This window comes from Pteropus vampyrus, unplaced genomic scaffold, assembly GCF_000151845.1.
Source record: "Pteropus vampyrus isolate Shadow unplaced genomic scaffold, Pvam_2.0 Scaffold80, whole genome shotgun sequence".
NCBI classification, from domain to species: domain Eukaryota; kingdom Metazoa; phylum Chordata; class Mammalia; order Chiroptera; family Pteropodidae; genus Pteropus; species Pteropus vampyrus.
In genome coordinates, this window is record NW_011888861.1 from 2,929,887 (window position 1) to 2,946,800 (window position 16,914).

Here is a 16,914-nt window from a genome sequence, read left to right on the forward strand (position 1 = left end):
TTTTTTTTAGTACCTTACCTCTTTTTCTCTCTTGTAATAGCACCCCAATTTGCTCTTACTGAATAACCCCTCTCTCCACATGTGCAGTTGAGGTAGACTGTTAGAGCCTTCTGCTCCTTCTGCTCTGCTGCTCCAAGCCATGGGGTGGGCATGTGACCCAAGATCAGCCGACTGGACATACTCAATAGGAATTTGGAAACTTGAGCCAAGTAATCCAGGGATGGTATAAATATTATGCCAGCAGAGATCCCTAAGACTGTTAATTATCTCTTGCTATCTACACTTCTTCAAGTTCAGAGGCTGTGATATCCTTCCAATAAATCCCCTTAAGTTAAAGTTAGCAAGTGCTGAGTTATGATCCTTCCAACCAAAGGACCTGGATTCAGTCATTAGGAGGTCAATGATAGCTTTGCCTGCATAGTTTCATGGGGTGAAGGGTGAAAGACCAATTGAAGAGGGAATGAAAGGTGAGGAAGTAGGGGTAATAATTGCATTCTAATCACCAAGGAGTTTTTGAAAAGAAGCTGTTAAGGAAGTAGCTATTTATTTTTTAACCATGTTTGAATTCCATGTTTTGGACATCTATAAAGAGAGTTCCTGAAAATTGGGCAGCCAAGACTCTGTTGTTTTAGTATTGATTTCTCTAATTTTTAGTTTAGTTTATCAACATATATAAACTATTCTTATTAAAAATATCTGACAAATTCACCCGAGGATGGCAAATTGCTCTTTAAAGTATCTACTTTAGAATAAAGGTCTTTCTGATTTAATGCATTGAGAGAAAACAATTTGAAAAAAATAAAACCACCACCAGGGGTTTCTTCTGAAAAGATGTCCAATGTACCAAATAAAAGAGTAAATTTAAAAATAATTTGATTTCAGTACTCTAAGAAATACACATATCTTTTCCTTCTCTAGCCAAACGTGGAGTGAATTGCTATGTGATGCTTTTCTGCCCTCCAGTGGTTGCTAGAAAGCATTAAGAAATTTATCATCTGCTTTTAAATGTATTATAAGAATATATTTTCTTTATAACAGAATTTCTGATTTTGGGAATTCAAAGTGATTTATAAATGTATCTGTATTTACGAGAGGCATGTGTTATTTTTAAAAATGGGCAGAACTCATAAAGCAAGTGAACCTCATTATATGTCAGTGGATTTTAGGAAGCCAGTAGGTGGAGGAATTTCCAAAGCTAAGAACTCAACCACACTATCCAAATCCAATATCAGAACCTGAGGACCTTAAAAAGAAAGAATTGATCTAGTCTTCTCTGTTTTATACTAACAGAAACCATGACTGTTGACTAGCTCCAAATTATACATACATATACATATAGTGCCCATGAAATTGTGGTAAAAGGAAAGGCTCTTTTAGGTTAAGATTAGATCTTACTTGTGAAATATGAAAATTGGGGGTGAAGTGAAAGCTTTTTAGGTATGGGTAGCATGAGATAAAAAGCTGAAAATAAAGATTTATGAAGAAAATGATTATGACATAAGAGAGGAAAGAAGCTGAGAATAAAGAGCCTTGGTCAACGGTTAGTGTTACAATGCGCAGAAAGATCAAGGGAGGGAGGATGAGTTTGGCTTTGACCCAGTCAACAATAAAAAAAGGACAAAGGACAAACATGAAAGACAGGACAAAGATTAATCAAATATAAAGTGTTGGTACAAATGGATGAGAAAAACGCCAACTTGCCTTTGCCTGCTGTTTCTTTATTAGCGCTGGAAGCAACCAATCCAGAGGGAGAAGCTACCTCTTAGGCCCCCAGGCCAGCTTAGCCCTTGTATGCTTAACTCAAATTCTTCCCTTAGAATTTCATCCTTGGCTGCAGCACCACTTGTCCCAAACTTCTTCCTAAACTCCCTCCAAAAAAGAGTCAGCTAGTCTGAATGCTACTCTCTCTCCCCCTGATTATTTACTTTATTTTCATGATTTTCACCCATTATGCTATCATTATCATAAAGTGGAACCCCACTGCCAGGCCAGCGTGGAGTTGCAAACATGTAGGACATTAACTGAAACTTCAGGCCGACTTAATCAAATTCCACTTTGTTCTTGGCCTCCCTTTCTCTGTGGTCAAAAGAATGAAAGAAAATCTCACAATTCTCCTGGTTTCTTCTCTTGTCGTAGAGTTTTGTTGACCTGTACACTATTTTCTAAATTTAATACCCTGGCTCATTTTAATTTTACTAACCAACCATGATAACTTACCTTCTTTTTATATAATAGGCTCCCCTGCACCCTCAATCAATTTTATGTACAGTTTTATAGGCCATATCATTGTTTTTGCCTTTTGGCCTGGAAAACTTACTAAAACTGATGGTATCCAGTGTTGATGAGGTATGGAGAAATAGGTTCACTCATACAGTTTGTGCAAGTGTAAGTGCACAACTTTTTTGAAGGACAATTTGGTGAATCCGCCAACATTTAAAATATTGGAGCCTTGTGACTAACTAATCCCCCTTTGAGGAATCTACCTTTCAGAAATATGAGCACTAGTGTATAAAGAGGCAAGTCCAGCATATTTCCTGCAGGATTATTTGTAAATCTAAAACAATAAGAATAAATGAGATAGCCATCAAAAATTAAAAGAGTAGAAAGCAGAATGATAGTGCAATTTTGTCGATAATTTTGATAACTAGTTCTTTGAAGAAAAAACAATACACTACATAAAATTCCAGCAATGCTAATTAGGAAAAAAGGGAGAAATTACAGCTATAGACATTAAGAATGAGAAAGAACATATTATTTGAAATACTAAAACAACTTAAAAAACAATATGATGTTCAACTTCATTCTGACGAACTAAAAAATCCAGAAGAAATGTATTATTTATTAGAAAAATATAAATTGCCAAAATTGATTTGAGAAGAAAACACAAACCTAAAGACATTTATAACCACTTAAGAAATTTAAAAATCAAAGAACTACCCATCAAATGGTTAATCTCTTATTTTTTTTTAATTCTTATTCTTTAACTGCACTGTCTTGAACTCAGAAACAGTGCCCCTATATGTTTTGTATCTTGGAATTTGAGATATTAATTTTGAACTATTATATGATTAATTTTTAAGTATGTTCCATGAGATATTGAAAAAATAGTCAATGCAGTTGGCACTTTCTAATTAATCTGCAAAAAACAAAAATGTTCTTTGTTTTCCTACCTATCATTTATTTTTAATTGCAAAAGTAAAATATGCTTATAATAAGAAATTTAAACCACAAAGAAATATCTTTGCATCCCATCTGTCTACATTCTTATCTGCTTTTTCAAACGTAAAAAAATAACATTTTATTTTTTATAATTCTTTAATATTTGCTTTATTAATATATTTCTCTAATGTTCCTTTGATATATTTTGTTTCTTTTTCCTAACTTTTTGGCTAAAATGGTTATTTTTCTGTTATCTTTTATATGTAGTGCTTCTGTTGTTGCTAATTTGTTATTGCAATATTGCTTTCTCTTTGATTCAACAATTATTTAGAAGAGTAATTAAACTTTTTAAGTAGTTGGATTACTTTGCTAAATCTTTGCTATTTTAGCTTTATTGCCTTATATTCAGAGACTGACACATGTAATATTTTCTTTTCAGACTCTAAGGTTTCCATTTTACCCTAATATAGGATTAAGTCCATAAGACATCGCTATATTCTCTATTTTTAACATTCTAATCTTTCAAATTAATCTTGTTAGTGATATAATTAGATTTTTTATATCAGAGTATATAAGCACAGTAAAAGATTAACAACAATAACTACTAACAGAACAATTGTAACTATGCTGTAATAAAAGTTATCTGAATATGGGCTTTCTCTCTCTCAAAATAGCCTATTGTAATTTATTTAGTACAGTGTGGATAAAGGGATGATTTACATCCTGAGCAAGATAGCAAGAGACAGAGTGAGATTTCATCACACTAATCAGAACAGTGCACAATTGAAAACTTATGAAATATTTATTTCTGTAATTTTCCATTTAATATTTTCAGACCACAGGTTACTGTGGGTAACAGAAACCACAAAAGTGAAACGGTATATAAGGAGGATCACTGTATGTACTTGTTGAGTTGAGCATCTGTATTCTCATGGTATAATTTATCATATTTATACCTATTTTTATAGTATCTTCGGTCTTATTTTTCATCTTTCTCTATTTTTCCTGTCTCATTCTTCCTTTTATTTTCTGTACTTTGGTATATAACTTTTTTTGTTTTGTTTTTCCAATGTTTTAGAAGGTATGTGTTTATTTTTTATAACTTTTTGGAAATTACAAAGAAAACGTAAGTTTCCCTAAATAATTCTTCAACCTATACTTTTCCTCAAGACAGAAACCATGACTCTTGCCCCGCTATACTCTCAGTAGCAATCACATGGAAGTGTTTAAAAAATGTTTAATTTGTTCAGTGGATATCACTAGGTTCTAAGCAATTGTGCTGGTATACAGTTTTTACCAATTTTTTTTCAAATAAACATTTGCAGAATATTATTTGATTTTTCCTTTTGGATTATACATTTTCAAGTTTATTGTAAAACATTTTCTTCATGTGTACTCTTTCAAAACAGAAACCTGATATCTGAAGCAGACAAAATAGATGAAATAAAAGGTAATTATCTTTTTTTGAATGTGTTTTAAAAATTATTGGATGTTTAATAATCACAAAGAAATATGGGAATTTTAATAACCAAATGCTTATAATGCTTATCCTGACAAATTCAAATGGTAAAGAATAAAGGGGAAAGGTCTTTTCTTCCAAGCCCATACTCCAAAGACAGCCAATGTTGCTATTTTAGAGTACATCTTTCCATAGTTTTCTCTATGCTGTAATGATGATAATAATAGTAACTAATGCTTTTTAAACCTTTATTATGTGCTATATGTATATTAATTAATTTAGTCCTCAAAACACCCCATGAGTAAGTACTATTATTACCGTGTCTATATTAGGAATGAACAAATTGATGTGTAGAGAAGTTAGGTGATTTTTTCCCCCAAAATTATGCTGCCAGTAAGTGATAAAACTATGATCATTCTCTCAACTACTATGTCAAACTGTCTCTCATCAAATATATAACTTCATATACTAACAAAATATAGTTCTTTTAATTTACATACATTTTAATACAAATGTTCTTACAATCTGTTTTTCTGATACAGGCTCATTTTACTTAATGTATTTATACATCTTTCCAAATTTGTCAAAGGTGTTTCTGGTGAGTGAACTGGTAAATCGGAGGGTTCCTTAGTTTCAGTAGGCTAAACTTCTCTGATAAATAAATCCAAATATGTAATAGTATAAGTACAATATAAGTTTATTTCTCCTGTAACTCCTGAAGGCAGGTTCAGGTCAGTCAGTGTGTGTGACTCCGGGCCCCAGGCTAACTTGTTATTCTTGCATAACCAGAGCACATTGTCACCTGCATTATTGAGGCAGGCTGGTTGCCATGTTGAGGAACTGGCTGGTGAAAAGGAAAGGGAACATGCAGAAAACGTGCTCTCTTAAAAGACTGAATCTTGATGTGGGATTTACAATACTCAACATTCACATTCCTTCAAAGAGAATCTAGTCACATGGCATTGAACTCCAAGGCAGGCTGCAAAAGACAGTCTACTAAGGAAAGAAAATAGATTTTGGTGCACAGCTAGACTCTGCCATAGGCGGTTTTGTTGTATATTTGTTTAATTATATTTGAAAAATATTTTTAACACACTGATCTCATTTTTTAAGAGTTACATATTTTTAAATGTATCACTGGCATTTGTCAAATGGACATACCTCTCTCTGGTTGGCGGCATATCCAAATGGAAACCAGATCTTCTGACTCCCATGCCAAAGCTTTAATTAATGCAAGACCTACTTTACTTTTTTGAAATGTTAATGAAGTATGAGCTTTTGTTCCATGAAGATAAGCCCTTTGGAAATATGTCTATCTAATGAGTTGTTGAAGAGAGACTTATTTCTGAAAACTAGAGTATGGAGTTAATTTAATTTGAGAAAATAGTTGTCTAGCCAGTTGGTAGAAGCAGCCTGTAGAATGTAGACCATATTGCTGCTGTAATTATTTTAGATGCTAACATATGAGAGAACATTTTGATAACTCTTTTGAGAACCAGATTTTAGTTGTTAATGAGGGGACATCATTCCCTGAATTCCACATCCACTGAATGGGCTTACATTACAATTAATATTCCTTCTTTATTTCTCAGATACTTGCACATCAGTGGTGACTGAGCATATAGGAAATTCTTGACCACTTACTTAGTGAATTTGGACAGGTAATTTGGATAACTTAGGTTTCCAAAAGAAATACAATTTTTTTTCTTTTATTTTTCCCCTTTAATACCCACCACCCCCCACCCCCCGCTGCCACTTCCACCCCTGATCTATGGATGTTGCTTTCCCTTTAAGAACTGGATCTCTGAAGGCGGGGTGTCTCCTCCCACATGCTTGTGGTGAGTACCTGGGGCCTGGCGCACCCGGGATATGGTCCCTGGCTCCACCTGGGGCACGAGCCCAGGACCTTCTGCGTGTAAAGCAGACGTGCTAACCGCTACACTATGGAGCTACCTAAAAAGTACAATTTATTTTTCAATAGGCATATATAATTAATTTCTCTTTGCTTACATTTGTCAGATAAGTATCAAAATCTGTTTCGATTTGCCATTGCAATCAGAGCTAAAGAAGTGAGATTCATAATGGTGGAGGAAATTCCTTGGTTATTTCATCCAACTTACTAAAAATATATGTAACTTTTTCCTGAAGGTACATATCATATATGGCTCTTGTACAATATTTCTCTGGACCTCTGTACATCTTTGAGTAATGCTACAGGACAATGTCTTTAAATATCCAACAAGGAGCATAGATTTTATCATGCTTGCTTGCAGAAGGCATTCACTCCCTTAGAACTGACAGTCGGCATCTGCTTAACTGTGATATTTTCTCTATAGCTTTTAAACTGAAGAAGAATACACACAACAGGGGGTGTTGTAATATCAGCTGCATGCAGGGCAGGCTGCTGGGGAATGTGTGTCATTAGCTGCCCCCTGCTAGGGGGATGTGCATCATTTGTTATATGTGGGCATGATTATGCCCCAGAGGGACAAGGAGCAGGGGGAAAAAAGTCTTCCCAAACAAATCTCACTCTTTCCAAAAAAATCTGCAGAACTATTATGTTCATGGGGAGACTTCCCATTACCAGTTTATTGACTTATGAGTTAAAGAAATGAGGACATAGCGTTATTAAAAATAACAAAAAAAAATTAAATGCACACTTTCTGGTTAGTTTCCAAGATGAATTATTGATATCATGGGAAATTACTAACTGAATTTTAATGAAATCAAAATTTCATTAAAATAAGTATGGTCAGTGATGCATTTCTTTCATTTGGATCTTCATGTCCGTATGAATTTTTTTTTTTTTTTTTTACTATGATGGTCCTCAAAAGCAAGGTATTGAAATAAAGTGGACTTAAAACTCAAATATTCAAAGTTGTAGCTTTAAACAAAAATTATCTTTAAATATAAAATGATACATTGCACTGGAGGGAACCCTGAAGAAAATTTTCTACTGATAGACATACAGTATCCTTGTTAGTTGCATATTCTCTGCCAAGTTACTGAACAAACAGTAGAGGAACAAAAACCATTTGGAGAAAACTAGATGAATTATCACTGGTTAATTTCAGATGGCTCACTTTCCACTTGTAGCAAAGATACAAGCATCAACATGTACAGAAACATCGAAATGGTTAAACTTCCAAAAGCAATCTTTGAAAGACTGTTAAATCAGCTTGTGTCAGTTGAAACAATTAAGCCCTTAAAATTGCATCTGTATCTGAACTGGTGCAGAAAGTGCCAGTGGTTTAAAATAATTCTTTTGAAAGGAACATGTTTAATGAAAGCCATTTTTGGAATATTAAACTTATGAAATAATTCCTAAAGAAATGGTATCAGAGACAATGGAAGACTTCAGACCCGTATCCAACTGCCTACTCTCCATTTCTACTGTCACAGAGACACCCTGAGTTAAACTTATGTTCACGACTTAATCATGGTTTCCTCCAGATCTGCTTCTTTTTCTGTGTTTCCTGTCACAGAAAATGGCTGTTGTTAAATCTGTGATGAGAATTGACTTTAACTGGAAAGGCAGATGAGGAATATATGGATTGTGTGGGAAACATGCATTAACTTTAGCCACGTTGAATGAAATTGGGACAGGTAGAAATACTCTGTGGACACTTGGAGTCAAGAATTTGAGGAGATGGATTTGGGTTGGGGATGTCGATTTGGGAGTCATCTACATAGAGGCATTAGGTGAAGGGAGACAAATGAGCATTTGACAGGGGAGAAAAAGGTAGAAGGGAGAGGAACCAGAGGAGTTTATTGTGTCTCAAAGTCAACGGAATTTAATTTAAAAGAAAAGGAGGGACAATGTCAAGAATCTTGATGGGTGAGTAATGAGATAAAGCCATTTGAGTTTCAGAAACATGGTTAGACTAGTAGCCAAATTACAGTAGTTATAAAAAGGTGTGTATGTGTGTTCTAGTCCTTGCTTTACCTCTAACTGATTGCTTGTCTAATCTCAAGCAAATTGCTAATGTCAGTGGCCCTCACCTTTTTCACCTTTCAAATGAGGAGTTTTCTTAGATAACCTCATCTAGATTCTAGGAAGTTGAAGTGAACATTTTCAGTGAATGAAAGAGTGAATGACCAAAACTGTATGTGTTTCCTTCCAGTTCTAGAAAGAATTTCCATAGATAAGGAGAAGTGGTTAGTACTGACTATTCACTTTGAAAGAGAGTGGGAAAGGAAGACTCACTGTGAAAGGAAGACTATCAAGAAGAAATAGACTATCTAAAGGAGACAGTATTATTAAGAAAAGGATTTTCAAGACAACAAAGACTCTTATGGATTATTTTATCATTCTGATCCTATAAAATGATGCTTTTGTAATATTACAAAATAAAGAGATACAGGAGACCCTTGCACTTAATTTTTTACTGACTTATTTTTGTTTTGATTTTTTTTTTGATTTACATGATATGTGATTCTGCTAAGTATGGATTTCTTATCCCTTTGATAATATTAGGTGATAGCATTGGTAACATTAGAATTCGACAATATGCAAGGAAAAAAGCATATTTAAAATGCAGCATTGTCTTTGGTAATTGTTTTCCTATACATTGCCAGAGTTTTATTTTTTCCTTTTCCGATAATTCAACCCACTCAAAAAACCAGTAGGTGACTTAGGGCACCAGGGCTGGCAAAATAATTGAACCTCAAGTCTAGATTTTCAGGATCTGTGTTGAAGCGCTTGAAAGGCTGATGATAAGTCTAAGGTCAGTTGACAGAGAGTCTAAGAATTTTGGATGGATTTATTTTTCAATATAAAATTATTATGATATAATGGGTATGTAGCATGCCCTTTTTAAAGTTTTTCTTCTCACTTAAATTTTTTTCCTCTAGAAGTTTATTCATAAATTTATTATAAAAGTCAATGATATTATACATTAAAAATATATAGTATATATAATGATACTATATTATACTTATAAACTAAATTTACTTCTGGGATGTTTACATTAACTAAGATCTAGAAAGGGAATTTTCTCAGTGAAGAGACCTTGAATTATAAAACTGGACTCTAGAATTTTCTGTCTGATAGTCATTCCACTGCAAATGGTTTTATGTGAAATCTATTTCAGAGAAGCCATTCTTCAGGGAAGCTGATGGCATGCTGGATACATTCTCTCATTCGACCAGAAGGACTCAGCTGTCTTTCCTAAATCTGACAGATGATCAAGGGGCAAATCAAAGCAGAAAAAAAAAATAACTTTAACACTCAGAATTCATCACAACATTTAAACAATTAGAATTTTACTTTATTTCAGAATAAGTTTAGAGTTGAAAAAAGAATATTTACTAAAGCCATAACAGTTTCCATACAGACAAAAACTTTTATAGCAAAACCTTGGTACATGAGCATTAGTTATTTGAATCCTATATGGATACAGAAGATATTTAAAAAATGGAAATGATGTATTCCAAAGGCTGTGATAGGCACAATATATATGCTTGAATTGGGCCTGCAAGCATTATACTATAATTCATTACATGTGATCCAAGAAGTTGCAGCTTCTTCAGCACTATGTACTAAAAAGATACAAAGGAGTATCATAGTTATGCTTATGTTGCATAATACAAAATAGGCGCAGCAAGCCAAACCAACAAACAGTTCTTTAGGTTTTGGAAGAAGTAATACAGCTATGGCTTTTTCATGTTTACTTTTGAGCCTGGTCAACAAGTCTGGCCAGTGGAAAAGAAAGTAGTCTATAATAAAACATTAAAGACATCACTTACAAGGCGTATTTAATAGGTTCAAAGTTGGAAAACAAAAATCGAGCTTGATCTTAGAGTAAAATTGTGAGATATTATATCTGTTTCCTCTCACCAATCTTTTGGCATGAAAATCTTTAAGCAGAAAAGTAAAAGTTTTTTACATGACATAGCAGAAAAGTATTTTAGGTAACTCACTAGAATTTACGTTTGGTTTTTAGTAACTGTAAAGAAAACAAGTCTTCCAAGGACTGAGAAACTAAATATGGTCCTTAGTATGGAATTTTTGTTTTGTAAAAATATGGGTTGAAATATGTATTCTTTTTGACAGTGTATCAAACTGATAAAGGTGAACATGTGGTAATAAGAAAAAAATAGTAGATTTTTCAGAGCATACTACTCCATCATATTGAAATTGTCTAAAAGGTAAAAATGTATATCTTAGATTCTCAAAGGTTTTATTTCTCAGCTAGCAATTAAACGTAAGTGCAAAAGTGAATCATGCAATATTTTTACCTATCAGCTACTGTGTTAGTGATATGAGGGGAATATAATTTTTTTTCCCTTTAAATGTGCAATGCTCACAAGTCATCATGTGGAACGCAAATCACACACAAAGGCAAATCATGAAGAAATGTTAAATACTTCAAAATGCCCATGAAGGCGTGCCAGAAATGATTGTTTCCATAGCACAGAATTGTTGGAGGCCAAAACTAAAGCAGTAGATGCTACTGCAACTTCTAGGTCTGTAATGCTGTTTTTTTTTTTTTTTAATGAGGGGGTTCAGATCAGGGGGTTCGGTTTCTCTGGAGGTTAGCCCATGATTTCTGCAGGTTCAGTGACCAACTTGGATCCATCCCATGCTGTCTTGAACTGTTCAGGAACAGGAAATTCTCTCTAGAAAAAGGCAAGAGTAAAAAAGTTATTTATACCAAGGCTTCCTTTGGCAAAGAGATGGAAGGCTGATCAGTGTCACATGATGGGAAAGACAGAACTCAAACCTGTATCTTGGAGAGGACTTCTGTGCCTCATGGAGATATGTACATAGTCATATGTTAGTTCTGTGACTGTCAATCTCAGCATTAAAGCTAGAACTTATTAAGAGCCAGGTATTTTTTAAAGCACTAGATATATGTGAACTCTGTTAATTTCCCACATCCCTATGAGCTAGATATTAATTGAGATGCCACCTACGGAAAACAGACGTTAAGCAACTGATCCAAAATGATATTACCAGTAAGCAGAGCAGCCAGAGTTCAAACTCAGACAGCCTCTCTTACTCATAACTTTCCACCAAACTTAAACATGCACAGAAATCGACTGGAGATCTTGTTAAAAGGCAGATTCGGATTCAGTAGATGTGGGAAAGATATCGACAATCTGCATTTCCAACAAGTTCTCAGAAGATACTGAGTTTGCTGGTCCCCGGTCACACTGAGTAGAAAGGCTTTATGCTGGTGTTATCTGTCTACTCGTTGATGAAATATAAAAAAGTACCTCAGGTTATATATAAATTTGTCACCATTCATCCTGACACCCTTCTTTTCCCATTGGGAAATACATGCGCATGCACCACACACATATATCACACAGTATACATACACCACACACACACACACACACACACACACACACACACACACACACACACACACTCTAGCCAAAATAAAAATAGTTTGGAATCTTTCCTTTCCCTTGAAAGTGAGTCTCCAGTTATTTCAGAAGAGAATCAAAAGAAGGTGAGGAGCAGTCACTTTGGCCCCGACTTCTGTGGTCTCCCTGGACTTCCTGTACACACAGTGCTGCTAAAACTCCAACTGTTTGATAAGTTGATGCCTATGCTCACCATCGGTAGATGTGATAATTCATGGGATACACCTATATTCCTAGATGTAGGATCCAACTGTTTCTTTTGGAAGAGGCCATTATTTAAAGAGAAGGTCCTTTTTATAATGTGTGATGAATTCTCCCTGAGTGAAATCCGCAATGCAAAGTCTTAAGATGAAGCAAAAGAGCCATAGGCTTAACAACTCTGTGCATGCACACGCGCACGCGCATGCGTGTGTGTCTGTGTGTCTGTGTAGCTGGTATCTTTTCTGGGGCTCTTCTTGATGAGTAAACAAGGCCTGGCAGAGAATACTCCAGAGTGAAGCATCTCTTTGATAGTAACTGCTCTACATCTGTTCCAAATCTTTTTTGGGAGTTAAGTGATAGGATATAATGGCATATCTTCTCTGGGGACTGATTTCTTTGGGGATGAATCAAACCCACCATCCATTTCCAGATGACAATGCTCACAGCAGGACCTCAGTATTGCTCCCTATTACCTCCAACTGGAAAATGTGTGAACAGGGCCTAGGCCAAGGTACAAGATGATTTATGTATAGAAGGAAGACTTTACTCTTTCAAGCTCAGGTTTTGACCAATACTCATCCATTAGGTAAGTGGATCTCACTCTTAACTCCACACAGGAATCACGTAGGAATCTTTGACAAGTACAGATGTCTGGGTATTATGCCCAGGGATTGTAGCTTAATTAGTCTGGAGTGCTCACCAAACCCCATTGCTTTTCTTAGATCCAGTTCCCATGCAGCTGAGCCTTCAGCTTAAACAGCTGCAAAGGCCAGGGCTCACTCTAATTTTTGGCTCTCCTCTCTGCAGTTGTTCTGCATTGGCTTTAGCACTTCAGTAGTTTGTTTCAGGTGGAAAATGTGAGAAGAGACTCTTTAGCTCAGGGTTAGGCTGGCCATATACCTCATAGTGAAGCATGGGCCAATGCTGGCAGTTTTTGTTTTTTAGACTCAAATGACGAATTCTAGGCTTCAATATGTAGCATGTGTCTGGGTAGTGCTGAAGAACTTACTGAGAGGTGGGGAAAGGAGAGATTAGTGGGCATTTGGTCCTGTTCAAAACATCCACTGAGACTTTTGGTCCACGCCCAAAGGTCCTTGATATTTGGTCCTGTCCAAAATGTCTAAGCTTAGAAAACGTCCCCAGGTTCAAACAGCCCATGTTTATCTCTACTTTTGGGTTACGGGATTAATATATAAAGAGTACTACTGTGTTTTATCGATTCAGTAATTGTGTTGTGGCTCTATTGCCAATAATCGCCCTTCTTGCCTCGGTAGCCCAGCTGGTAATCGTACACGGGGTTAAAGGGTTGCGGTGTGAATCTTGCAGAAGAATGGGATTTTTTTAAACTATGTACCAAATGTCTCCATGGACATTTGGACAGGACCAAATGTCCCACAAGGAAGGAGAACAAGAGAGCAGTCATGTCATCTGTCTACAGAGATTAACCTGAAGGCTGGCTAACTGTGTAGACGGTTAGTGATTGACCCACAGGCTGATGAGGGCCCCTTTTCTAAAGGTGTGCCTGCTAAGATTTCTCCCATCCTTCCTGGTTTACTGGTCCCTTGCACAGTTTGAGTCAGAGGGAATGATCTCTGGATTTATTTCCATATGTCGAAGAAGTAATAACTAGTAGGAAGCAATAACTTGCTTCCAAATAGCAATGACTGGCAGGCCCACCACACTGTGTGATGCAGAGGATGTATGTATTTATATTTCTTTTTCAATGTGTGAAGGTATCTGCATGCTTCTGTTAGAAGCTGCTTTGTTGGGGACAGGAGGCAAAGAAGATAAATGGTGGCAAAATCTCTAAGGCTAGTGTTTCTTGGAAGGGTCACTACACGGAGTGTTAGCCTATTAAAATAGAGATTCCCAGACCCCACTCCAAGCCTCCTGAATCCCACCTCTAGGTGCAGACTCTGGGAGCTCGCATTTTCATCAAGCTTCCCAGTAGATTCTTACACCGAGTTTGAGAACCTCTGATGTAAGAATACCTACACAAATAAGTCTACTTATTATCACTCACTCCCATTTTCCATAAAGCATTTCTCTCTCTTTTCTGGTTGCCTCCACCATAGCAAAGGAAAATATTTAGTCCTAACTAATATGAACTCAGATGCACAGTGTGTACTATTTGATAAAAGCTACCCTATTAAGGTAATTATTAGTAAACTCCTTTGAGAATCACTAATCCAGGAGAGAGCATAGTCAAGAAACTAATAGGGCAGAAGATATGTAAAGGCAACTCTGAATGCCTCTCTTGCCTGTGAATTGTTCTACAAATAAAGCTCATAGATTGGTAGCTGATTAATCAAGCTCTAAGAATGTTCATAATGAAGGCTCGAGAAAAATTCTTGCAGTCTTTTAAAAGGTACTTACATAATCGCCATCCTGAGGGATAAGTATATTCATTTCAGATGACTTGGCACTCACTATCTCACAGTCTAATGCATATTCACTGAGGTATATGTGGCAGCCTTCTGTTTTATTAATGGAAATTGTTGGCACTCTCCCCATTACCTGAAATAGGAACAAAAATCTGGGACCAAAGCAAAGAAATAGAAATACAGTATCCCCAAATAAGTACAATCCAGGAGCCTAACCAAGCATTAGGAACAGCTGGGTTGGGGCCGGAGAGGCTGGTTAACATCTCTAGTCTGAATTAGTAGGTGTCATTTGGGGACAGAACAAAAGGACCACACAAGGGGATTCTTAAACATCAGGGTTTCTTTCTTCACACAAAATAAAAGGATTAATTTGAAAACAGCAGCTAAATGTTGAGAAAAAAATCTCACAACCCCAGTTAGTGGATTTGAAACATATATTTGATTTCATGATAAAAGAAACAAGATGCATTTGCTTTTATGTGCTTAAAATTTTAGTTTTGACAAATCTCTAGGAAAATTGAATTAAAACAAGTACTAATACTGTCATTTAAGAGCAAACAAATTATTCTGTAATTGAGTAGATTTCTCTTGAACCTAAATAAGAATAAATGAGAAACACTACAATTCTTTTCACATAAGTCCTTTGCTAGATAAAAATCTCACTGGCTGAATGTGAAGCTTAAATGAGATAATGAGTGTCTAGGTATTTTGAAATGTATTAATTTCAGGAGTGAAAACCGGAGACTCAGTTCAAGCCACTCATTGTATAGGTAAAAGGGACCGTACACAAGAGGAGGCAATTCTTTGTGTTGTTTACAAATAACTAAGTGCTATAAAAAAAATTTCAATCAGTTTTAAATTTCTCTTTACCAGTCAGTTTTCAGGCATACCCCCAAAATCTTTATAAGGGCTCTATAGACTGTTCCCCTAAAGAAGAACATATTACAATTCTATAATTTTCCTTCTTATAATGGTAATTAAAGCGATAAACACATCTCCTCTTTCACCCTGAAGAAAAGGCTGAATTGCAAACCAAAGGAGCAACTCCTGTTGATAGTGCAGGTGATGTAAAGAATTCCTTAGAGAGAGTCTAGCCAGGTCACCACACTTCTTTGTTTTCTCCTCTCTCCATAGAAACTGGACACTGAGTGGGAATTGAGCCCCAGTGCAAAAAAAAAAAAAAAAAAAAAAAGCAGAGGTAGTTTAAGGTCAGGTAAGCACAGGGCTTTGCCATAAATAAAATAAAATAAATACATATATCTGTATTTCAAGAATGTGTCAGCAGTAATGTACCGGCAATTTCTAAATTTGTTTATTTTGTAATGATGAAGAGTATTTACATAATGACCAGACTGTATGATTTCCAGGCAAGTAAAGGAAAAGAGTAAATCGTCAGTGAGTCTTTCATGAGACAGAGTGGGGCCATATGAGGCAAGCATATTATGCTAATACATTTTAGTTATATTTATATATTGCTATACTATGTTAAAAATGCTGAAACACCTTATGTATCTGAAAACCTGAAAAAGCAATAGCGGAATTAAACAAATAGCCCTGATATGGTAAGAAATGTCACTTCCACAGCATTTTGGTCAGTATTGTATTAGAGTGGACTATATATATGTGCTTTTTCTCTGATATTCTGTGAACACTTTAAGAACAGATTATTTCTTATCAGGGAACTGGGCCAAAGAGTAACTCCTTTGCTGAGTGACAGGTGATATGTGACTTTGCCCAGGCCAATGCTCTAGCATTTAATTCAGGTTTCTGTGTTAGTTTGGTTTTTCAAAAATTTATTTCTCCATAAAAATATCCAAAATTTCATGGAATCTCCTAGTCTCTTCTCTCTCCCATAATTTGTACTCTTTTGTAGGATAGCTTGCCAAAAATAGAATTACTGGACTAAATCATATGAACTTTAGTTCATGCCTTTTTTTCCTCTTTCAATCTTTTTAACAGCATTATTGAGGTAAAATCCACAAATATAAAACTCACCTAGTTTAAGTGTACAATTTAATTATATTTAGTAAATTCACAGTCATGCAACCATCACTTCAATTCAGTTGTAGAATATTTCCATCATCCCCAAAATATCTTTAATGCCCATTTATAGTCAATCCCTGTCCTTACCCCAAGGCAACCACTAATCTGCTTTCTGTCTCTATTGTGTCCAAGCCCTTTTAAAACAATGTATTAAATGTTTTAAAATTTTATTTATTTATTAAAATAAAAAAATTTCAATTGCAGTTAACATTCAATATTATATTAGTTACAGGTATACAACATAGCGATCAGATATTTATATAACCTACAGAGTGATTCCTCCTGATAAAT

General features: G+C 35.4%; 1 protein-coding gene across 4 annotated transcripts in view; it reads right to left on the reverse strand.

The window, feature by feature from the left end:
* Positions 1-10,561: 10,561 nt before the first annotated feature.
* The window catches only part of CAP2 (cyclase associated actin cytoskeleton regulatory protein 2), a 126,854-nt gene continuing 120,501 nt past the window's right edge, over positions 10,562-16,914 (reverse strand). Inside the window, exons 12-13 of one of the 4 annotated variants that reach the window (XM_011362854.1) lie at positions 14,573-14,713; positions 10,562-11,239 (exon numbers count right to left, since the gene is read on the reverse strand). In XM_011362854.1, coding sequence (XP_011361156.1) covers positions 11,156-11,239; positions 14,573-14,713 — 225 coding nt within the window. In that variant the 3' untranslated portion in view covers positions 10,562-11,155. The remainder of the gene's footprint in view (positions 11,240-14,572; positions 14,714-16,914) is intronic. The other 3 variants (XM_011362855.1, XM_011362857.1, XM_011362856.1) reach the window with 3 other exon arrangements.